This window comes from Heteronotia binoei, chromosome 10, assembly GCF_032191835.1.
Source record: "Heteronotia binoei isolate CCM8104 ecotype False Entrance Well chromosome 10, APGP_CSIRO_Hbin_v1, whole genome shotgun sequence".
Lineage (NCBI taxonomy): Eukaryota > Metazoa > Chordata > Lepidosauria > Squamata > Gekkonidae > Heteronotia > Heteronotia binoei.
Window position 1 is genome coordinate 32,638,416 of NC_083232.1, and position 24,975 is coordinate 32,663,390.

A 24,975-nucleotide genomic window follows, 5' to 3' on the forward strand; every position below is an offset into this window, starting at 1 on the left:
ACTGTGGTCCATATTACTGTCTGCAGCTTGTACTGCCTGTTGCTGTAAGCAGCATCCTCCTATGTAGTTTTTGCATTTGATGTATCATGTAAATACTTATGCTTTGCTTCAGTTCTGTCCTCAGATGTTTGGTTGGTTCCAGATTTCTCCACCCAAATCCTACTGGCATTGTTTATCCTTCATCCCACCCAACTGATTATATTGACTCACTCTGGGTCATTGAATCCCAGTGAGAAAGGCAGACTGTACAAACCATATACAGAAATTAAAACATCCACACAAATGATAATGCCCACCTGTTCCCACGCAAAAACGTGCTGATTGAAGTAGAACTGGATCTGCTCGTTGGCAATGTTGATGCAGAGCTGCTCAAAAGAATTTTTCTTGAAGTTTTCAAACCCAAAGATATCAAGAATTCCAATGTTCAGTTCCTCATCGCTTCCACTGAAAAGGCACAACATGTTAATATTAGAGCTAGTTTAGTGTAGTGGTTAAGTGTGCAGGCTCTTATCTGGGAGAACCGGGTTTGATTCCCCACTCCTCCACTTACAGCTGCTGGAATGGCCTTGGGTCAGCCATAGCTATTGCAGGAAGTTGTCCTTGAAAGGGCAGCTGCTGCCCCGCCCACCTCACAGGGTGTTTGTTGTGGGGGGAGAAGATATAGGAGATTGTAAGCCGCTCTGAGTCTTTGATTCAGAGAGAAGGGTGGGGTATAAATCTACAGTCGTCATTGTCTTCTTTTTTATTATGTTTTTCTCTTGGTTATTTCACATCAGTTTTAACATCACCACTGTTTCCACAAGACCCCTAATGCTCTCGGGCTAAATCCTCCCCCCCCCGCCCCCCGGGATGACATCAGGAAAGGACTGTGAATGTTCTGGCCCAGTTTGGGAGAATGACAGCTTCTAATATATCATCCTGGAAAAGGAGTTAGTTAGAGGCTGAAAGAATAACTGCAAGGACCTGGTCTGTCAGTGGAATGGTTCCAGGATACCTTGCTCTTGCTCCCAGGCAATGTATTCATACAACACAAAAATATTTGCATATTCATTTGCATTGCAATTTGTTAATCTGAATTGCAAATCTGACTCTACACAAACATATTGCCTCACAGCAATGAACCCTGACTGCATCAGGGACAAACAAAGTCTGAACAGAAATTAAGCCAATGTGTTCCACTGCCCAGTTCAAAACACAAGAATGATGAAGTTGTTGCTGTTTTACCTCAAATGTTACTATTCTGAAGTGGAAAGACATTCCATAGAACATATGTTTAAATTCCATTATTCATGCCAAATTTGCACAGCTACTTTGGGAGGTTTTACATGGCTAAACCAGCAGAAGTTTACTAACCCAATGGTTCTGTGCAGGATTATTTGTGAGCTGTGCATTTCACATCACCAGCACAGAGCACCTTCTCTCCCTTCTCTTGATTATATTAAACAGAGTTGTATCCTCCTGTTTTCTCCACTATGGCTGGGTTCTGTGGTGGATCCTTCCAGCAGACTGGTCCTGCTAGAGAAGGGGCACATATTCAAGATTACACCAAGCACCAGTTGACTGAAAGCTGAGCAGGAACTAACCAAGGAACTCAGCACCTGGCTTCAAACATCATTTTAAATGTTCATAATCAACTGCAAGAGTCTTCCCATTATGTCACCTTATGGAATATACTTCCTAAAGAGACATGGTAGTCATGTGACTTAACTTGGTTTAAGGAGGCAGTTCCATTACTAAAGGTCACATCAGATTGCTGGATCATGCTACTGGGAAAAAAAAGAATCTTAGAAGGATAATTGGAACAGAAAGATTCAGAACCGGAACTGATGGGTAGATTTCCATAATGTTCCTCAATATATAAATACAAGATTATTCCATCCATTTGACTGTGTATAATATTTACAACCTTATCGTGCCAGTAACTCAAGTTACAATCAGTTTTTATTGCCCCTGTCCAAAATGGTTGGGAGAAAGGTGAGCCTACAAATATGTTAAAGATATAAATAAATCACAATCTGATTTCTCCTCTTGTGCAGCAAAAGCCTTACCTTAAACACGTATCTGGCTTGAGCAACACATTGATGCGGTTGACTATCCAACTAAAGAGACGCCCGTAGAGTGCTTTGGCTGTGGCATCCCTTACGTCTACTGCCTTTTCCATTGTATTGGGGCGTATGATGGTTTCCCCTCGGGCCACCACACAATGCGAGGTGAGAGCTTCTTGCAATTCGTCTGCCTGAATGCACAGCAGGGACGCAGCTGGGAAACAAAGAAACGATACTGTGTTCAGATCTCACTTCATTTCTTCAGAAAGAAACAATTCCTGTGGACAAAGCTTCATAAGTTTGCCCTCTACTTCAACAGTGTGGACCCGGGTAGGCAAAATCAGAGACAGAAAAACTACTTTGGTTCATAGTATCTAGTTGCATTTACACTATAAGCTGCAACAAGAGGGAAGTTCTCAAACTGGCCATAGAATGTGCGGACAGAAATTCAGCAATGAACTATGTGATTGACACTTATAGAATTACCAGACTGAAGGAGGTCCCCTCACAGATCTCTCACATAACATGTGCTTTAGCCTTCAGTGTTCTTTTTAAAATCCTGCAGTATCAGAATTTCAAAGGCATGAGGCACCACAGAGTTATAGAATGGATGTGCCATCCAGTTCTAGAAGTTGAAGATGCTCTGAAATACAATCCTTACAGCAGAATAACTATTCATGAAAAAGGGTTCCCTATCAATGCACATGCTGATGGCAGTGCATAGTGCATGTAAGAAACAATGTGGACTAAGATTTTTTTTTAAATATATTAATTTAGAAACTTTATATGCTACCTCTCCAGACAACCTTCTTAAGGCAACTCAAAATAAAACATAATAAAACCATAAAGCATCATGAAAGATTTTTGGACTCCGGACTGGCATCAGGCCAAGATACAGGTGGTCCTCTCTTTAAATTGCATATTCAAACTGAGTCTTACTATATTTAACTTGTTCTAAGCTACTTGTCTTCCCATTAAGGAGAAAATTAGCCAATAAATACATTGGCCAGCTAACTAAAATACACACACCTGGAGGTGCTATTAGCACTGCAAGAACAGAGGAAAAAGAGATACAGTGCAGATGCCTGTCTTTTTGCCCTCTGCTATGACTAACCACAGTTCTAGTTGTGTGTGTGTGTACTTTCTATCAGACCAATTTCGCACTAGGGCTTGTTCTGGGTGGAGAGCCTTTTTGCTACTGGCACTTCTCTCTGTTTTCGCACAAGCTGCTGTGGAGCTGCGAGTCGGTGCACCGATTTCCTGCGGCAAGCAATATCCTCTTACAAGCAGTTTCTGTGCGAAAACAGAGAGAAGCACCAGGGCCAAAAGGGTTATCTACCCAGAACAAGCCCTAGTGCGAAACTGGTATCAGTGAAAAAGCATTGGGAATGGGGAAAGGTTTAAATCCCTCCTATACCATTTAGTTCTAGTTCAAACTGAAGTCTCCTACAGTTGGTTTTTAATGCTAAAGAAAAGACTGGGGAGGTCCCCTCACAGATCTTCCACATAACATGTGCTTTAGTCTTCAGTGTTCTTTCTAAAATTCTGCAATATCAGATGGGGGGGATGTAGAAAGGCTTTCCCTTGAAAGGAAATATCAAGATTTGGGGACCAGGACAGAGAATTCACAAATTTAACTGGGATAGATGGATTCCAAAGCGGGCTCCCATCTGCTGACCATAAGCACGCAGAGATCCATACAGGACAACATACCCCCAAAGATTGACTGAACCCAGGCTTTTCGGAGTTTCATAGGTAATGACCCACGATTTCTTGGACATGCAGATAACGCCATGGTTCATAATTAACTAGACAGCTCACTTAATCACAAAAGGCATTTAATTATGTTTAAAAAGGAAAAGAAACTCACAGTTCTCAAGAGGCGTAGGATTGGAAATGATGCTCTTGTCAATCATGTGCTCTGTTACCACTGATGAGAATTCAATATTGCCCACATTTAAAATGGCAGCAAGTATGCTGTACACGCTCCCTAGTTCCTGAAAGACAGATGCACAGAAAATATGGCAATTATAGTCTTGTAATTGGTGCCTCAGGCTGCAAGCAGCGTACTAACCTTTCCTCATTTTAATATTGAAAGCGGGTGCCGAGAATCAGCATTTTACCACTGGCTGCATCCAATTTGCTGTAACCTCCCCTTACGATACATTCTGAATGAGAAAATATTTAAATTGAAGGTTGCATGGTTGAAAGCCATGACCATATGGAACCCTGAAGGGACTCCCAGGCTGAGCTGTAGAATAAATGCAACATATTAAACTATCTCAACACTGTCTAGGTAAATAGTCAAGGCTAACTGAGAAGCAAATTCCATTCTGTTACTCCTAAATAAGTGTGCATAGCTTTAGAATTTTTATCATTTAATAGCCACCCGAGGAGAAAGGACACTAGTTGTATACACCAAAGCTGAGTTACACCTTTCTAAGCCTTTTGACATCATTGCATTGTAGGACTCTCATAGTGCTGAAAGAAAGCGAATTCTCAGGATCACACAATAGGTGTGTTCATTTTGAAACCAGGTCTCCCATGTCCAATTGTCTGTATCATCATCATCATCATCATCATCATCATCATCATCATCATCATCATCATCATCATCATCATCATCATCATCAATGGGGCTTAGCATCGATGATCTGACCATTTTTTCAGAGAAGCATGCTTTCTGTCATGATTAAACAGAGATTAGTCAAACCTTAGAAGTCTCGCTTCTGGGCATTGCTCTCCCATGCAATGGGGGATTCCTTTTAGCGGTTCACTTACTGAGTATTTTTCTTGTTTGATTGACCCCCATATTTGAAGGGCGTTTATGTTAGCCCGTTTTAATGTGCTTCCTTCTGCCGTGTTATACAGGAGGTTTAAAAAAAAATACCATTCTTTGATAGGCTAGGTCCCTGTGGGCTGAAGGAACAAACCATGTACCTTTATCCTGTAGATTCTACTGTGATCTACGTGCATCTTATCTGGATCCTATATTGCAGTCCCTGGAGGGTAAATCTGATGAAAGCAAGACAGTAAGCTTACTAGCCTCAAATAAGGCTGAAACCATCGAAGTGGTGGCAAACTTCCTTTACTGTGCTTATAAGCGGAGAAGTCTGTTTAGAATGTTTAATTAACCACCTTTTTTCCTGCTTCCTTGATTTGATACTGTTGTTGTTATGCCAGTAAAGGTTCTGTGACTAAACTGTCTGTATCCACTGAGCCACTTTGGTCTGAAGCAGATTTGCCTATTACATGAGCTTCCAAGACCATCCTTGACTGCCTGGCAGCAGATGCTTTTGGGAACCCAGTAGTCTTACCTCAATGCCCCCCCAAAAGCACCACTGAGGGGTCCCTTGTGCCAGAGTTTAAGCTTTTGAAAGGCATGGGTCACAACTCAGTCACTTAAAGCCAACAGAGCACACCAAGTGGGTTGGGAATGTTTGGTGCTTGTGTCTCTTGAACAGAAGTCTCCCTAATGTTGCATAGTAGATAGTGATTGCCTAGGGTGCTGCCCTTCTGGGAGCGCCAAACTGGGCACCCCCATGTGACCTGGTGATGTTATCAGTGTAGGGGGGTGCCAGACAGTCTAGGGCCAGCCCTAATAGCGAAAGATATGTGATGGGAATCTGTAAAAGATTTTTACATTGGCAGTGATAGATCTATCTATCACACTTTTATATCTTACTCTACAGAGCTGCACCCAGTTGTGCCTTCTTTCATTTTATTTTCATAAAAGAAGAGAAGCAGAATAGACTGGATTTATACCCTGCCTTTCACTCAGAGTCTCAGAGTTGCTTACGATCTCTTTCCCTTTATCTCCCCACAACAGGCACCCTGTGAGGTAGGTGGGGCTGAGAGAGCTCTTTCAAGAACTGCTCTTGAGAGAAGAGCTCTGTGAGAACTGTGGCTGACTCAAGATCACCCAGAAGCTGCATGTGGAGGAGTGAGGAATCAAACCTGGTTTTCCCAGATTAGAGTCTGCATTCTTAACTACTACACCAAACTGGCTCATGAGGTATGTTAGGCTGAGAGAGGGAGTGACTGGTCCAAGGTTATGCATAGTTGAGAGCTTATTGTTGAGAGCTTATTGTTGAGAGCTATGCTGTACTTCTACTGGGCCCTGGATGCTGTGCTTTTGGCAGAAGAAAAGTAGGAAAAACTTCACAGGCTGAGTGCAAGCTCTTGGGCTAACCTTGTAGCAATCCTAGCTGAACACTATAATTTGTCTAGGCTGGGGTTACAAAACAAACAAAAAGGGGGGAAAAGGGAAAGGAAAAAGCACAATGTACCAAGTTCTAAAATTATTCTGGGCATTTCTGAAAAGATTGTGTTGACTTTTGTTATGACACTGGGTTACGTGCACTGGAACTGACATTCTTCATGCCCTTTTCCAGTAAGTGTTAAATATGGCTCTATCTGTCTAGTGCAGTATGATTACTGTTTATACCCAGCAGCACATTTCCTTTACTTTGTGTTTGCTGTGAAACCTTTAAGTTTGCACAAGGTGGACAGAATCTTTAAGACCAACACATTTTAGGAGTTTATTTTTTTTCATTCCACATCAGTGTTTTTAGTCAAAATGTCAAAACAAGGGGAAAATGTAGGTTTGATGGGCAACTTTCTCCACCCCCCCCCCCACACACGTGGATGAAGCTATGGAGCTTCTATGGCTAAAATGTGTAAATAAGTAAGGATTCTGACAATGGAGATGCAAAGTTCACAGGTGTGACCACCGAGGGCATAAACAGATGAAACAAGCGATCCTTTTAAAAGTTAAATGACAGGCATGCACAGCCTTAATTTAGATCAAGGAGGATAAAAACTGAATTCAATCCCAGCGGAAGCTGGGTTCAGGTATCCATCTCGAGGGTGACTCAGCCTTCCATCCTTCTGAGGTCGGTAAAATGAGTACCCGGCTTGCTGGGGGGAAAGTGTAGATGACTGGGGAAGGCAATGGCAAACCACCCTGTAAAAAGTCTGCCATGAAAACATTGTGAAAGCAATGTCACCCCAGAGTCGGAAACGACTGGTGCTTGCACACTGTTACTGGCATTTCCAGGGAGATAAGATGGGTTCTTAAAAAATCATTGTTAGACAGTAGAAGTGCATCGTCCTCTAGTCTTATTCTCTGGGGGTGGCAAAAATTGAATATTTCCCAAATTGTGTATGGAATTTACAAGCTTCCCAATCAGTAGGCAACATTTATCTACTAGAGACTTTTACCTACTGTATTGCAACACACACACAGAGAAACTTCGTAGCAAATGCCTAATACACTAAACAGTCTAAAATAATACATTGCCTAAACTGATCTCCGGTTTTGCCGACATAAAGATTATTACGTATTTCTCTCTTTAATTCAATACAAGGGACCCACGGGGAGAGATTAGGGGTTTTATTTTTTGTTTTAATGTTTTTAACTATTAATGTAAGCCACCTCAAACTATAAGGCGAGACAGATATAAATGTTTCAACAAATAGATGTGTTCTGATTTCTACTGATCTAATTAACTGTCCACTTTTATATTTTCACAACGGTGGCTGTTTGGGGGCTTCCTTGTCCCAGGAGACTTTGCTGCACCTTGAAATCCAGTTTGCACTTCTGCTGCCATGACATGGAAAGTCCAGGCTTGGCCATCTAATCAGATCTCAGAAGCTAAGCAAGGTTGGCACTGATCAGTATTTGGATGGGAAACCACCAAGGAAGTCCAGGATCATGATGATGCACAGACAGGCAACAGCATACCAGATCTGAACATATCTTGCCTTGAAAATCCCACAGGGATACCTTACGTTAGCTGCAACTTGACAAGAAAAAACCAAACAAAAACCCTGGATATAGTTGGCACCATCTAACCTAAGTTGACAATACCTCCTGTACTCCATTGCAAAACTTCAGTAAATGGCAGTCCTGGGACCTTTCTGTCATGACTTGAAACATCCCCTCTGCCATTTTGTGTGCTGAGTGAAGATGGATGAAGAGTTGTGATTAACTGGAGAACTTGTTCTGTGTTCTGCTCCTAAGGAAGGGAGGGACATTCCACTGTCGGGGTTTTGGGCATGGTTTCCTTATGGAATGCCCCTTGCTCAAGGACCCACCTTATGTCCAGCTCAAGGGACCACCTCTAAACAAAGTTGTACAAAACAATGGATTTCAACAGGTTTTCATGGAACCTGCACCTGGGATTTATACAAAAACAAAGGCATTCTGTAAAATCAATGGCATAGGAGAAAAAGGCCCACATGACCATTAACTCCAATGGAACAAAATTGACTTGAATCTCAGAACTCAGAGGCCACTGATCAGGCTCATATATGTACACCCCCAAGAGCTACTGCCTTTGGGAAAGTACTATAAAAATTGTTCCTGACAACCTTTTGAAAGCTGTTAGAGCAACTGCTGCTAACTAAATGGTGATACATTAATAACAGTAAGCATTCCTCATTTCAAGCACCCTCCTAGGCAGTTTAGAGCAGTTTCAGGTTTTCTTTGGTAAATAAGTACTCTGTGCATGATTGTTCATTGTGCTTTGTCTCCTTTGGACTTGCTTAACCAAAATTTAATCGTGAACTTTGTCATCCACTGCAGCAGGCACTACCTTAACAAGGCAGCTGAGTTGGGAATGGCACTTGCCATTTTCTATGGCAAAGCTGATCTGGCAGCTTCAGAATGGAGTATTTTAAAGACACATCAGCCTCTACACTTATTGCAAGACATTACAAGAGTAGTCCAGTAGGCTGGTTGCAAGAAAAGAAAAACAGCATTACATTTCAGTGACATTTCTTCCTTTAAAAACAAAACTTGATATTCAGTATAGTAAGAGGTTTTGATTTTCTGTTCCAGAGTTGAGGAATTACATTAAATTATGTTATGCCTTTTTTAGATATGCAGAACATACACTCTTATATTTTGGCATTTTTGTTACCACTTGGAGTCAACAGTAATTAGAATTGAGAGGTAGGCTGTGTTAAGTGGACAGTTTGGTTCCATTGATATCAATGCCAAAGTCCTGGTTTTGCTAAAGTCATGGGGGGGAAATTGGTCAAGGTTCCACCTTCATAGCACAGATATAAATAAAGTTTCCTCCTTAAGATGCACATTATTACAACAACACCCTGATGAACAATGATAGCAACAGTAAAAGATGGTGAAACATCTAGTGAGATAAGTTTTTATCAAAGAACACATCTAAAACCCCCAAAATTTTAATTAAATATTGTTATCATAGAGGTTTGTTTGGGGATTTTTTTGCAATTCTGTAAGGTATCCAGTGGAATTCAGGGGTGAAGCCGGTTGAGAAAGGTGATAGCTGGTTCAAAAATGATGCTTTCTTATATTATTCTTTGTTTGCAACCCACAAACCTAAATGCAGTTTTACATGGAAGCCTGCTGGGGCTCAGTGAGTTGGGAAAAGGAAACAAACAAATGGATAGTTGAGCATACTAATTCTTGCTTCGGATGAAAATATGTGACAGCCCTTTTTATTAAAGAAGATGCTATGACCACCAGCACTCACCTCCATTGTAAAGCCAATCACTTTGAAGCACTGTTCAATTAATTCAAATTGGGACTTATAGAAACTATTGTTCATGAAATCTTGTACCGTTCTAAGAAGTTCATTCTGCAGATACCTAAAGAGAGAGAGGGAGGGAGAAAGTGAAAATTCAAAGGAGGTGCAGAACAAATCTTTTAAAAGGTTCATTCTAGGCAAGAGGTCCCATTTATATATTTACTCGGGTTTATGTGAAAACACTCAGCAGGAGAGCAATATAAACACAACAGAAACCGAATGTTACCTGGGAGGCTTATTTTCTGGTAATTTATAATGTGCTAGTTTCTTCTTCTCTGCCAAGCCAGCATAGATGTAGTAAAAAATATGGAAATTCTTCTCCCCTCTGAAATAACAAAAAAATTAATATGGCAGGTATTACAATGAAATCAAAACTGAACCAAGAACATCCAGTTCCTACTCCTGTGATACTATTTAGAAATTCATGGTGGAAGTACTGATATTTACTGGCATAGCAAATTTTATGTCTTATCTGCACTAGTCAATGAGCATTTGGCAGTGCTCTCCTAAGCAGAGTTACATCATTCTTTGCTCCTTGACTTCAACAGCTTAGAACTACCCAGTAGGAGAGGCAGCAGCTGAGACTGCCACACTGAAATATGAGATAAAAGACTGAGGGCTGTTGGGGTTTTGTTGTTGTTTCCATAGTACATCACTGTAAGCACGTTTAATGGAATTGAGGCTAATAAACAATAATCATAAAGATGATACCTATGCAAGGTAAGAGAGCAATGCTATGCTTACCCTGAGCACTGGGAATGCCTGTCCCACTTCTGGACACATGAGAGAGCTAAGCGTTGCGGGGGGGGGGGGGCACATTTGGATAGGGCTCATAAGCAGAAATTCAGATTCTGCTCGACTAAGGAGGTCATTAACTCATAGAAAATTAAATAAATTATCTCCTCAGCTTGGCTACATCTGAATTTGTACTTAGGAGTCCTATTCAAATGTTTTGACCAATGCATAGATATCTGGTGGGTCCAGATGTTAGACAGGCCTATGTACAGACACCTTGCACAACTTCTATAACTGAAAAATCTAGATGTCTGGTGGCCCCAGAAGTGGAATAGGCAGACTCAGTCTCCCCCTCCTTTCACCACATTTACCTTGTACCACCCATCCTCTCTCTTCTTTGGAAATGACCTGCTGTTCCCCCTTTTACTTACACAGCTTGATGGATGACTCTGGACTTTTCTAGGAGATACTCTGAAATCTGAGCGCTCACAACAGTTCCATTGGAAGTGAACTTCATTTCTAGATACTTCCCAAATCTGCTGGAATTGTCATTAATTATAGTGCCCGCATTTCCAAAAGCCTCCACCAGATTGTTGACTTGAAGAATCTTTTCTTGAAGAGTCCTGTTATTAGCCTACATTAAAAAACAAAAGCTTTCAAAAATGCAGTTTCTCGGAATAACTTTGATAAAAGTATTCTTTCTCAGCTCAGCATGATATACTTGCTACTATTTTCTTATTCAGGGATCACAATAACCTCTCTTATGACTAATAATAAGAAAGGATGGGTTGATTCCTTTCCTAATAAGGAAAACACAATTATTTGAATCCTCCTCTGCCAAAGGAACACAGTGACACACAGTATTCAGGGATCTCATTATGTCCAAGGGCATTGCGTCTAATGTTTATTGTCTGGCATATACGGACTAGTATGGTAGGGCTTTGTTTAGGTACTGGCTTTGCAAAATGCACATACTGCTATAAAGCCAATATTTCATTGCAGATCATAAAACACGTTAAACACATTTGAAAATTAAAAAGTATAAGATCACCACAGAAAAGAAAATTGGGCTACTAATTTGTCCTAGTGAAGAGAAGCAGTCAGGAATGCTTCTATGCCAAAAGGCAGGGCTTGAAATCTTCTGGTAAGAGGAGGTAAGGAACTATCCCCATCTCCCAGACTGAGGCTGTTTTCACACATGTTGTCTAATGCACTTTCAATGCACTTTCAATTTGCAACCGGATTTTCCTGTGTGAAACAGGAAAATCCACTTGCACACTATCTCTAAAGTGCGCTGAAAGTACATTATACAACATGTGTGAAAGCAGCCAGAGTCAAAGCTTCAGTTTCTTGGCACCTATTGGACTTTAAGAAACTGCCTATCAAATTGCTTGGTTTTAAACTATCTCTGCAATGAGATAAGCAAATGAGAGGGAAATCTTACAGTATCGGAACTGCTTCTGGTAAAGCACAATCTTGCTTCTGCATGGGATAGGACTTAAAAAACATGGCCCAATTGGCAGAGCTTAAGGAGCAGGAGGGTTCATATGACCAAGTCCAGGGGGAATTGTTATGGCACAGGAATTGCAGGAGGATTAATGGAGGCAAAAAAAAAAAATCTAAAACAGGGTTAGGAATGGCCTCACTCTAAAACATACCCTTCCAAGAATAGTAAGCTGCTGAACCAGAAGATGGGCACTTTGGGTCTTCCCTGCTCCGCTTTCTCCAGAAATGACAATACACTGAAGGCAAGAGCAGAAGAGAGTTCATGATAATCATCTTTCTTCACAGTCAAGAGGAGTATCAAATTAGGCTTTGCGGTTCAGCACCGTTACCTGATCTGAGTTGTATGTGACCATGGACTGGTATGCAATGTCAGCCACAGCAAAAATGTGAGGTGGATTGGCTGTCCGTTTGGCCCCAATGTACAGTTTGGAATGCTGAAGATGAGAACACAGAAATATTGCTTGTATTATTCTTTTATGTTAACCTGTTGTGTTTTCTTGTGTTTCTAGCTATGTTTTATGAGTTTTAGCCTAGTAATGTCTTACCAGTAGTCAGGCAATGTTGGCCCTGGATACAATGGCACCCCAGGCAAGGGTGGAGTCTTTTAGCATCTTCTTTCATTTTGTTCACTATTGAACACTTTATTTTGATTGGCCTTTGTAGCCCATGGCACAGCTTTGATGACAGACTGGCACACAGGGCTTACCCCTAACAATCTGTAAAAGTACTCAGGCCATAATATCAGTGAATATAAACCAAAATTGTTTTCTCTTTGTTTATAGAAGTTCTTTAAATTTTAAGGGTAACTGAAATGTACTAATATCAAGAAACTGAAATAAGAGCTGTGTGGGCCAATATTAATTATGTTACAGTGAGGGGTGGCTTAGAACATTAGCAAGAAGAAGAAGAAGAGGAGGAGGAGGAGGAGGGCGAGATTGAATTTATACCCCACCCTTCACTCAGAGAAGCTTACAATCTCCTTCCCTTCTTCTCCCCACAACAGATATCCTGTGAGGCAGGTGGGGCTGAGAGAGCTCTGAGAGAACTGCTCTTGAGAGGACAGCTCTGCGAGAACTGTGGCTGGTTCAAGGTTACACAGCAGCTGCATGTGGAAGAGTGGGGAATCAAACCCAGTTCTTCCAGATTAGAGTCCACACTACACCAAACTGGCTAAGTATATGAACCACTTGTTTCCAGTGCTCCCAGACTCCAAAGCCACAGGCTGTTGACCATGACACGACGCTAAATCCAGCCCTGTACCATACTTTTCATAATATAATATAGATGTTGCTGAGGAATATTTCATATTGCACATATGAAAGTAACATATGTACAGGTACAGGTAACTAGCATTAATATTGGCAGCCTATTGGGACAAGCCTATAGTGGCTATGAATACCGATAAGCATGTTAAAACAGTAGTAAAAAGGTAAAGATAGTCCCCTGTGGAAGCACCAGTCATTTCTGACTCTGGGGTGATGTCACATCACGTTTGCACGGCAGACTTTTTACAGGGTGGTTTGCCATTGCCTTCCCCAGTCATCGACATCACCCCCCCCTGCCCCTCCCCCAGAAGCTGGGTACTCATTTTACCAACCTTGGAAGGATGGAAGGCTGAGTCAACCTTGAGTCGGCTACCTGAACCCAGCTTAAACAGTAAGCACTATCCAGATTCCCCAATCCAACAAATGACACCAAAAATACCATCCAAAGCAGAATTACACCCATCTAACTCCACTGTATTTACCAGACATTGCAATGTGTAACTCTGTTTAGGATGGCCCTGTAAAGCAGACTTCTACATGTGCATCAAATATGGTTGTCAGGCTCATCCAGGATCCAATTAACCTAGTGGATAGGTCTTTTGTTGTAAGGATGGACTATGACACTAGTGGCTGTGTGCAACTAAATAAGGACTGTGGTGTTGCTTCTAAGTGACTATGATACAGGTACATGCTAAAACATAACATGTAGAACAGAAGGTAGGAAACAAGTGGACTACAAGTCACATTTTCATGTCATTTACCAAAGAGCATCCAGTTTGAAATTATTGCAGACATTCATTTCCATACCTTTGTAGAATAAAGGTCCAAGTTTCGAAAAGGATTGATTGCAATGAGAATATCTCCCACGTAGGCATATATCTGGTCCCCGGCATAGCTCTTCTGCAGTTGCTCTGTTACTGTATTCTGTTTTTTAAAACAGAGACGGAAAAGTCTACTATTATTAGAAATACTGACAGTATTCAGTACCTCCTGCATGCTGTGAATGATGAAACTTCATGCTGAAGTCTTTCAGTTAACGATCTGATGCTGGTCTTGGAGTCTTCAGCTTCCAAGTTGTTGGCACATTGTGTATCACCCTACACTAAGGATAGGCAGCCATTTTGACCCAAGTACCTTACCTCATCTAGTACTTCCAACATTGCCAGATCATCTACATCTTCCTGATTTGCCACAGGAGACTTGTTATAATTCCCCTTCTTGGTATGAATACGCTCAAATCTGTAAAAAATGGAGATGGAAAGAGCAAGAAATTCCCATGGGTGTATAATTCCCATAGATAGATGTAAGCACCAAGAGGCGTCTAAAAAGAATCACCACAATGTTTCAACCACATTCAAAATGGGCATAGAAAACCAGGGGAAATTGATTTTTTTTTTAAAAAAAATTATACCCTACCTTTACCCCCCACCAAAGGGGAAAGGTTCCATCTTATCTTCATAGCAACCCTGTGAGGTAGGTTAGGCTGACAGGGCATGACCAACCCAAGATCACCCACCAAGGGCAGAATGGGGATTTCTACCTGAGTCTCCCAGATCCTAGCCTGACACTCTTCGTGTATTCACACTACATTAGATAATGGGCGTTTTCGCACTCACCTTCAGCCGGCGCGACCCCCCTCTTCACCGCGCAGGATCTGCGCGGATTTTGCACCCAGATTTTTGCTATTCCTACACAGTAAAAATTCGGATGTAAAACACATTACTTAGTGTAGTGTGAACACACCATCTAACTGCTACACTATGTATTGGAAATACTGACACTATCTACAGAGTTTCTAATTCCACAGTCAAGTATCCTCTGCACATGCATTTATGGCATTCACCATTCTAGAGCTGTTCAGTGATGCACAGAGAAGCCCATTAGGGCTCAATGAGGAATAATGAAGAGAGAAACGACTGGGAAAGCCTTGCCTCCCAATAGTACCATAGTCCCAGATAGCTGCGCCCCATACTGAGAGCAGTAGCTGCTTGCCCTGAACTTCTGAAGTCAAGGGCAGTAATGCACTTGTTCTTTAGCCCTGACTGCTTAGCAGGAAGCTGCTATTCTAGCCCTGGAACTGAATGTGGAAAGAGGAATTTTCACCTCACTTCTCCTTATAGAAGAATTTGAGGAGGGTATTAATTGGGGTCTGAGACTATGCAACTCATGTCATACCGCAACCCCTCCTTCCCCCCGCCTCCCCAGGCTACGTTACTTTAAAGCCAGTTGGGAAGAGATAGTGTGGTGCGGTGGTTAAAGTGTTAGACTAGGTCTTGGAAGGCCTGGGTTCAAATCTTCTCCACTAATTGAGTGACTTTAGGTCAGTCACGCTTTTTCACTACCTCACAGGGTAGAGGAGGAGGAGGAAAAAAATCAAGTAAACTGCCTCTAGATTGTTGGATGAAGGGTGAGACAAAAATGTGACAGATAGATCTCCCCGCCCCCCCCCCCAAAAGACTCCTAGAGGCAGTGTTCCCTCTGAGTTAGCGTGAGCTAGCTCACAGATTTTTAGCCTCCAGCTCACACCTTTTTGTCTTAGCCCCAGAGCACACTAATTTATGCAGGAGCTCACAACTTTAATGCCAGTAGCTCACAACTTTAATGCCAGTAGCTCACAAAGTAGAATTTTTGCTCACAAGACTGCAGCTTAGAGGGAACATTGCCTACAGGTGATTACGTAGTTAGAATGGAGGGGGGACTTTTACTCTGACCTGAATGAATGTTGATCCCCAGACTCTAAGAGGTCAGAGTTTTTAAAAGCTTGTAGAATCTGGGGCAGAGGGAGGAGGATTTAGCACCAAAAGGGTGAAGGCCAGATATGTAGACCAATTCCCCATCCCACAACCCCAGACACTCAATTTCCCCCCATGCTTTGACGCTAGAGACTCAGGCAAGTCAAACTAGGGTGCCAGCTCTGGTTGGGAAATTCTGGGATGGAGTTTGGAGAGTGATGAGAGGGCGAGGAGTTCAGCAGGGATGTTATACCGTAAAGTCCACCTGCCAAATCTGCCATTTTCTCCAGGGAGCGGATAGCTGTAGTCTGAGGATCAGTTGCAATTCTGGAAAAAGTGCAGGCCCCATCTGGAGATGGCAACCCATCGCATTTTCCTTTCTCTTTCTTTTCAATTGCCTTTAATGTCCCATGGTTCCTAGAAGGTAGCAACTGCTCAGTCTTGCTGGATGATTTTTTTTTGTTCTGTGATTTACAAATGAATATTGTTTTCTGCACAACTGGGGATTTCTCTGAGTATGCAGAAATCTGTACCTCGTCCCCAGGTGGCCTCATTTCTCTGCTCAGCTGATCCACACAACTGTCAGGTTCACAATTAGAAGGAATGATCAGGGCCGGATTAACAATTAGGTCAAGGAGGCACTTGCCTATGGGCCCCCATGCCTTTAGGGGCCTTGGGCTGGCTCCCCACCCCCCAATTTCCCCCCTGCTTGCAGTCCTCCCAGCCTGCACCTGACCCACTCTTTGCCTGACTTGCCTGGTGCAGCTGCTGCTGGCGTCACCAAGTTTGCCTCTCTTTCCCTCTCCCCTGCAACTTTGTCAAAGGGGCTTTTGAAAAGGTGCCTGCAGGCTGCAGTGGGGGCCACAGGCAGCAGGGCAGGCGTTTCGACTCTGAGATAATTTGCAAGGGGAGCCTGAGATTTTGACTGCCTAGGGGCCTCCACAGGGTTTTATCCAGCACTGGAAGTGATGCACCTCTTAAGGAGTTCTAGTGGGGGCAACTCAGGACATCGGCCTTTCTCTCTCCCCTTCCCACCTCCAGCCTCTGGTCAGTAGATTGGTCGGCACAGACTGCCACACCAGAAGCTCATAATCCCAAAGGATTGAGGGTAATTTGCATGCTATTTTTGCATGCAGCTAACATGAGTTAAGCATATCCCCCTTCATGTTAAGCATATCCCCCTTGGCAGGCATTGAGTTACCACTTGTGCATAGGTCACATAGTAAAATTGACCTATAGTCAAAATTGCTATAGTTTTTGTTTTGTTCTCTAACAACTAATGAGAAAAGCACTCAGACAGACTCACTTGAGATCATTTTGACTGAGTCTTCAATACATACATCTGGGGATACTTCTTTCAGGATACTCTGTCTGGATTGCTCATTGGTCTGACCAACTGAGAGACCTGCTGTTGTCTTTTCACCCACACCCCCTTTCTGTTAGTTCTTAGCAATTCAATTTCACAAGAACAAAATCTAACACACATTCACACCAATAGCATGTGAAAGGCTGTCGGGCAGTTTCAGACTCATGTAAAGGTCACAGTTTGTGGCTTCGGGCCAGAAGCAGTCTGCATCCAAATAATGCCTTTGCTGATACTATAAAGTATTTGAACTGGGCTGTGTGTGAATTGTAAGGGCAAATTATGCCTGCTTTTTAAACAAAGCTATATTTTGGAGACAATTTATTTAGCAAAGCAGTGCAGGAAGCTCATCTTCTTTTCTACGCCTGTCCTATCAACAGGGTGACCTTGAAGAAATCCGCATATATCCACCATACAGGAATGACAGATGCATGAACTAACAGCTTATCCTCTCTCATTGCATGCTTTTCCCATCACCCAAGGAGGAGTCAAAGACCTTGTGTCAAATCATCATTTCCCATTTCCGGTGTTAAATAATTACATTGCATGAAATTTCTGTTATAGCACTGAATACAGAAAAGTGTTGTAAGGAGAACCACATGAAGCCTATGAGTTATGTAGTTTTGCCTGGATTTTCCTCCTAGAACTTTAGAGGGATGGATCCTCCTCCATCATTAGCATTGCTTTCTTCCAGCTCCTTCCTGCAGGCCTCCTGAATCAAAGGAAGGCACTTTGTGCTGCAGGACAGCACCATCACCAGCTGTTCTAAGCCTCTTGCATCCAGGGAAAGATCCTCATAGCTCCTTTCCTACCTTGGCCTGCTGGCCCTTCTCTCATACTCAAATTTAGTGACAGCAGCATAAAAAGCCTTTTAAGGGAAATCTATCAAGTCTCCATGAGGATCGGTTTACGGAAAGCCCTGATATTCTCTGGCGTACAATCTGCATGGAAAAGATAGATCCAAGCACAACTCAAAAACATTCTGCTTGCTTTATTGTCAAAGGGCACGGTTGCCCTTAAGGGAAGCAACGCTGCTTTGCTGCTTTAGCCCCAAGAGAATGTCTCTCAGTTGACATTAGTGGATGAAGCTCCCTGTATCACTATTAGGCTTCTGGGCATTGCAGGCACAACATATTCACAGACCACCATCCCCATTTCACGCTATGAAACTAATATTAATATTTCCAACAGATCTCCAGTTTCACCACCATGCACAGCCTGACAGGCTGTTTCATGGAACCTGTACAGACAATAAAATGACTCAAGACAATTATTGTTTCTGCTCACTTTCTCCCCTCCCCACCTCCTTTCAATCAAAGCAAAATGAGGCCGCTGGAGCTCTTTAGGCCCGATTGTCAAAGTGCAGAGGAATGATTTTTGTTGGCTCCCGGAATAGCAAGAAAAATGGCATGATTCACTATCAGGGAGGCTGAGAGAGGAGTGGCTGGGTCAATATTACCCCATAAGCTTCACGATCAAGAACCAAATTATCATTACTGGTTCTGCTTTGACATCTTTCAATCAGATGTGAGCTGTGCACTGCCTTCTGGGAAATCAATTCCCAGGAGTGTGTGGGTTCCAGTCTGGATTGGGACTGCAGCATTGCGCTGCTTTCCCAGCCTGAAGCAGCCCAGGATATGCCGCCCTACAGTCATTTCAGGTAGGGAGGAGGCTCAAGAACCCTCGTCTTGCAATCCCAATCCAGATTGGGTCCCCTCTGTGCCTGAACTGAGCTCCCAGCACAGCATTTGCTGTTTACCTCTAACTGAAATTCCCTGTGGTAGACCCAGACATGACCCAAGAATATTTTAACAATAGTTAAGCCCTGAGCAGGGGTTTGGACCTGGGTGTTCCCTGTCCTAGTCTGATTATCTAACATCATACACTCTTCCAATTTTCTGCCCCTGTAACTCTTCATTGCACGCTTTCGATGTGCTATAGCATTTCTCAAGGTCTTCCTGTGAATTCCATCCATATGCCTGTATGGTTGGGCTCTCTCTGTGTGTCTCGCTGTCAGTGTAACAAATAATCACTGTTGCAAAATCTAAATGGATGAGGTACAAAACCACAAGTTTTGCTGCACTTCTTCCTGAATTGGCAAACACAAATAAGCAGATGAGACAACAGGAGACAAGCTGATCTTGCCAGATAATGCTTGATGGAATAACCTCTGCATGAGTGTCACATTGAGTCATCTAATTGCTATGCACTGGAGCATGTTAGGGCAGGCAAAACTGTCCTTTATGGGTGATGTGTGGAGAAAGGGATGGGAAAGGAGCATTGTGAAACACAAAGGAACCTTTTGGAAACACATTGAAAGTCAAAAGACTGGGCTTAGAATGGCAAGCACTTCCTGATCACAGATACAAAAGAAAATCAGGTGTTCCTTACAGACTTTTGACCTTAGCTCAAAGAGGAGAGGGACACACAATTCTGTTCTGCACACAGAACCCAGAGGGTAATAAGAACATGCCGGCAGTGCAGTGCAGATAAGGACTGCTGCTCCAAGAGGAAATACAGGCCACTCCAAGCATAAATTCAAGGCCACAGGTTCAATGTCAGAGGTGCAGTATTTGGCAAGAGTCAGTGTATTCAGCTTTTTCTGGGACAAAAGGCAAGCATTAGCCCTTGGGGCTGTGAAAGCATTAGGCAAGCATTAGCCCTTGGGGCTGTGAAAAATGACCTCAAAGTATCTGGACAAATCAAATGTCAAAAGTAATTTAGAAGCAGAATTTCACAAACAAAGCTGGGGAAATTTTCTTGTTGTATGTGAGTCTGCATTCTTCCCCATGCCTAACAAAGTTACACAAATAAACAATGATGCACAGAAGTCAAATTTGCTGTACAGAACAGGATTTCACAGCTCGCCACCACCTCTTTTTAAAACACAAGACTGTGTGTGTTCCAGCATTGGAGGAGCAAGGGCTGCACAACGTTAAAGCCCCCTTTACCCCCAAAGGTTCATGAATATGCGGGCATTGTGGTAGGAGGAAGGTAGTCACCTTACTGGTGTTTATTGCTTTGATTTCTGAGGACTCTTGAATTGGGATGAGAGACAAGAGGGCATTCATCTCAATAACAGCCTTTTTAAAACTCTTTTTTAAAGTCTGCAAAATAGAAAGTGATGGACATGTCTGCTCATCCGCAGAGTGGTGACTTTCGATGTCCAATAAACACTCGTCCCACTTGCACAGTTCTACACACCATTCATAACTGTGCTTTCTAACTCTGTGAGTTTGTTAGGCTTCATCATACATTTATTGCCACTTCTACCGCTACTGCTAGTTCTGCTTAGGGAGACCAGATCTCCCATTGAAAGAACTCCTGGCCATCCTTCTCCATCACATGCCTCCATTCATCAGGGCAACGGAGTGGGGAATTGCTGGAAAGTAGTGTTATGCCAGTGGTGTGATGTTACTTCCTGTAAACACTAAATCTAGAATTTGAACAAAACTCCATGGTAAAACCAAATCATACTGGCTATTCCCTGGCTATGCACCGAAGTGACCCTGCACTGTCAGAAAGATGTCATTTCCCTGCATCCCCGATCCACACACCCCCTTAACAGTTGGGTGTAGTGGTTCCAGTTTGGTGTAGAGAGCTAGTTTGGTGTCGTGGTTAAGTGCTGGACTCTAATCTGAGAGAATCGGGTTTGATTCCCCACTCTTTCACATGCACCTGCTGAGTCACCTTGGATCAGCCCCAGTTCTTGAAAGAGCTGCTTCCTCAAGTGCATTTCTCAAAAGAACTCTCTCAACTCCACCTACCTCACTAGGTGTCTATTGTGGGGAGGAGAGAGGAAAGGAGATTGTAAAACGCTTTGAGACTCCAAGTGAAGGGTGGCATATAAATCTAATCCCTTCTTCCTCCTCCTCCCACTGGTTGCCAGTAGCACACTAATACAACTGCTAGTACTATTACTAGTACTACTATTACATTAGCCATGATGAAGGGATGGTGGAAAAATATATTACTAATAAGAGAATATTGTGGTATGTGTTGGAAAGAAATGAAACATCCCTGAATCTTGGAGGAAAGACAGATGCTTAAATCTTCTGTATCACAAAAATAGCAACATGGTCTCTGTTGCAGGCAGAGGGTGTTGTTTAAAAAGGCCTTCAAGCTTGTTGCTCACATGAACTTGACTGACCAGCTTGGATGAACTTGACTGACTAGCTTGAGCTCCTGCCTTAAGCACTCGGCTTTCTCCTTATCCCCCAGCCAATGATCCAGCCTGGCCTTCTTTCTGCAACGACTTCCTATATCCCAGGCCCTGACAAGCCTTAAAGGCCTCTTCCTTGGGCTGGCCAAAGATTTCATTTCTGGGAATGCACATCATCATCCTTATGAGATAAATTGCAGACTATAAAAAGAACAAAGCATATCCCCCAGATCTCACTGGCAGACTGCAAAACGACATTAAGCTGCCACAAATATCAATAAGAAAATAAATGCGACTGATTTTAATAAGATTTCTCTATGCAGCTCATTTGCTATGGAGGAAAAGGGACATTAACAATTGATAGAGTCAAAAAACACCCCTCCCTTGTAAATCCTATTTTTCATTGTTTTTTAAAAAGCAGCAAGGCAGAACTACATCAGTACTAACCATCTAATAAGCTTCACATCCAGTGTGTTGCTTTGATGAAGCTGTTTCAGAAATTCTGACACTAAGCCAAAACACTTTTGGTAATTTCTACAATGGCAGCTTGATTCTGAGTGCCTGATGATGCACAGACTACATTGCTAAATACCACTAGGTAAATAATGAACATGTCTGGTGAGCATTATGTACACAGCATGGATATAATATGTAATACAGATCAAATAAAACCATGTAAGCAAGTCTTTTATCCATAACAGTTACATACTAGAAGGCAAAAGAAGAAGGGGACAGCAAGAGATGAGATGGCTGGACAATGTTACTGATGAAACAAACATGAATTTGAGCAGACTTCGGAGGATGGTGGAAGAAAGGAGGGCCTGGCGTGACTTTGTCCATGGGGCCACAATGAGTCGGACTCAACTGTGCGGCTGAACAACAACAAACAATAATGAATACATCCTGCTACATAAAGTCAATGTACTTCTGGCCATATATTTTCTTTCACATGCAAAGCAACTGCCTCTTTGGTTTATCAATTTATTTATCAAATTTATATCCTGCTCCCTCTCCCCTGAACAGGACTCATTCTGTACACTAGCAAGCTTCCTGTGGATGACTGCTTAGCCCAGATGTGTGACCAAGATGAAGACAACTCACTAGCGATGGCTGCCCCACTAGGGAAGATCTGCTTGGAACTGCAAAACAGGGGATGCATGCAGCTCTCAAGCAAATCACAGTAAATGGCTGACGGGATGCATTTGGCTTGGAAGAACACAATATGTCCAGACCTGGCTTGGTCCCAGCAAAAATCTCATTCACAAGAGACAATAAACCCAGTTCATGATTGACAGCACACCATTCTACAGTATACATGTTCAAACAGTAACACTTTTGAAACCTTAACAAATACATCCATTCTTTTCTAGACACTAAGACAGATTCCTCTAATGCAGAGTTCCTCAACCTTTTAGGGCCTGTGGGCAGCTCTGGAATTTTGAGAGGAGGTGGTCCACCTCAAAATGGCTGCCATAGCAGGCAGAGTCAAATTGAATACTTTCCACCTTCTGGGAAGACAGAAAGCCTTTAGGGGGAATGGAACTACATGCTGACTAACAAAAGTCCAGGTGCTTACCAGTCCTCCTGATTCTCCAATAGAAAACCCTTTCATTCATGCGATGGCAGCCAATCACAAGCCCTGCCTTACAATGGCCCTGTTTACTTTCTGAAAATCTTGGTGGGTGCCAAGGGAAGTTCTAGTGGACATCCTTATGCCATTGGGCATCACACTAGGGGCTGCTCTAGTGTGACTGCTAGTTTGAGTGATGACAGGGTTGTTATTCAGACTGTTATTGATTCAGTTGGAAAAGGGCAGAGAATGGTTTGTCAGGCCAGGGCAAGCTCAGGCCAATGGTATACTAAGATTGGGGCACCAGAAGAAAAGATCCTAAGGAAGCATCTATCAGGCGATGTGCTATGACTCTATGACACATTTTAATAGCATAAATTAAACAGTTTTGAAAATGTCCTTTTTGCTACATACGGAGGGGGGGGAGAGTACCTTGCTTTTTCTGTGACTCCCATTTGCTGATGAACATCAATGAATTCCATCAGCTGCATCTGCAAGATGTTCTCCTTCCCCTCGACCTGCTTCACAAACTTGTGCTGCAAAAGGTCACTCACTGTTGGGCGTTTCTCATAATCTTTGGTCAAGCACCTGCACTGGCAGAAAATAAAAGAAGAATAACAACTTGGTGTAACCAAAGATGGGTGAAGACAGAGAATGAAGCCTAATTCCAGGTGGGGAATGGAACAAGCACAAGATCTGGAGTGATGGAGAACATTCTCCACTCTCCACTTCCCCTCCAGGATTTCACAAGAAGCAGCTTTATACTGAGTCAGACCCTTAATTTTCTTGTGCACATATATAAATACACCAGATCAGCACTTTTTTTGTAGCACAAACTCCTTTGCATATTAGGCCACACACCCTCTGCTGTAGCCAATCCTCCTGGAGCTTACAGTAGGCCCTGTACTAAGAGCCCTGTGTTCTTGGGGGATTGGCTACATCAGGGGGGTGTAGTGTAATATGCAAAAGGAGTTCCAGCTACCAAAAAAAAGCCCTGATACTTGGAGATTGGGAGAAGGGATGTGGCACTGGATAAATATGCATTATCTACTCTCACATTCCCCTCCTCCTTCGGGAACATCACTCATGGCCACAGGGACACCATTCTGTCCCTGCCCATGTTGAGTCCCCTGTAACATGTCTGGTGAGTATTATGTACACAGCATGGAGATAATAAGTAATACAGATCAAATAAAACCATGTAAGCAAGTCTTTTATCCATAACAGTTACATACTAGAAATTCCTTTGCATTCTCTGTCTAGCAGTCCCTTTGTTGGAAACATTGTTTCAACCATATCTGAACATCTGAATGCTTTGAATAAACAAGATTACAGAGTTTTAATTGCACTGACGTGCATTCATACATTAGCTTTATTGTCACTCACTTGCTGATAAAGTCATTGAATTCAGGTGACCACAGCTCCGGCTGCCGTAATGTTGGAGGTGGGTTTCTGCATAATAATGGTATTACAGAAGGTTAGCGTGTATACTGAACAACAATAAAAGACTGAAAGAAGTCAGGTTGAGTAATGAGTCTTTAGATGAGTCACCAAAAGCACAACTAAATTCATTTTTATTTCAAAATAGCATTGCTCAGAAAAGAAGTGTGCCAGTGATGGTCTGGAATCTTACAGGAGAATTTAAAATTTTCCAGCAAATCAATCAAGCATGGCTGTAAATTTCTAGCATATCAATAAAATAATATGACTAATAAGCTATTCACCATTATTTATAAAATATGATGACAAGTTCCTCTCAAGCACCGTAAGCAGCTGCCTTTATAAAGCTTTAGATCGGAAAGAGCCACCGAAACTTAGGAGGTGAAGGGAAGAAGTTGAATGCAAAGAATGAGCAGGGACTTTTGGGTTTGGCACACAGGGTTTGGCACACAGTGATTTTGGTGACTTCCTGTGCTGTATACCTTGTCTGCCTTGAAGAAGTCTGTCTGGAGTACCTTTTCCATCTATTGCAGACTCTATACTCCTGTTAGGACACTTGTTATATTATTGTTGAGAATGGAATTGG

At 42.5% G+C, this 24,975-nt stretch overlaps 1 protein-coding gene across 1 annotated transcript in view; it reads right to left on the reverse strand.

Moving 5' to 3' along the window:
- MYO3A (myosin IIIA) overlaps window positions 1–24,975 on the reverse strand; it is a 140,115-nt gene that overhangs the window by 67,813 nt on the left and 47,327 nt on the right. The window contains exons 8-19 of the mRNA XM_060248333.1: window positions 24,336–24,401; window positions 23,382–23,537; window positions 14,262–14,361; window positions 13,930–14,046; window positions 12,187–12,291; window positions 12,010–12,093; window positions 10,783–10,985; window positions 9,843–9,941; window positions 9,563–9,677; window positions 3,916–4,042; window positions 2,049–2,259; window positions 297–444 (exon numbers count right to left, since the gene is read on the reverse strand). Of these exons, the coding sequence (XP_060104316.1) occupies window positions 297–444; window positions 2,049–2,259; window positions 3,916–4,042; window positions 9,563–9,677; window positions 9,843–9,941; window positions 10,783–10,985; window positions 12,010–12,093; window positions 12,187–12,291; window positions 13,930–14,046; window positions 14,262–14,361; window positions 23,382–23,537; window positions 24,336–24,401 (1,531 nt within the window). The remainder of the gene's footprint in view (window positions 1–296; window positions 445–2,048; window positions 2,260–3,915; window positions 4,043–9,562; window positions 9,678–9,842; window positions 9,942–10,782; window positions 10,986–12,009; window positions 12,094–12,186; window positions 12,292–13,929; window positions 14,047–14,261; window positions 14,362–23,381; window positions 23,538–24,335; window positions 24,402–24,975) is intronic.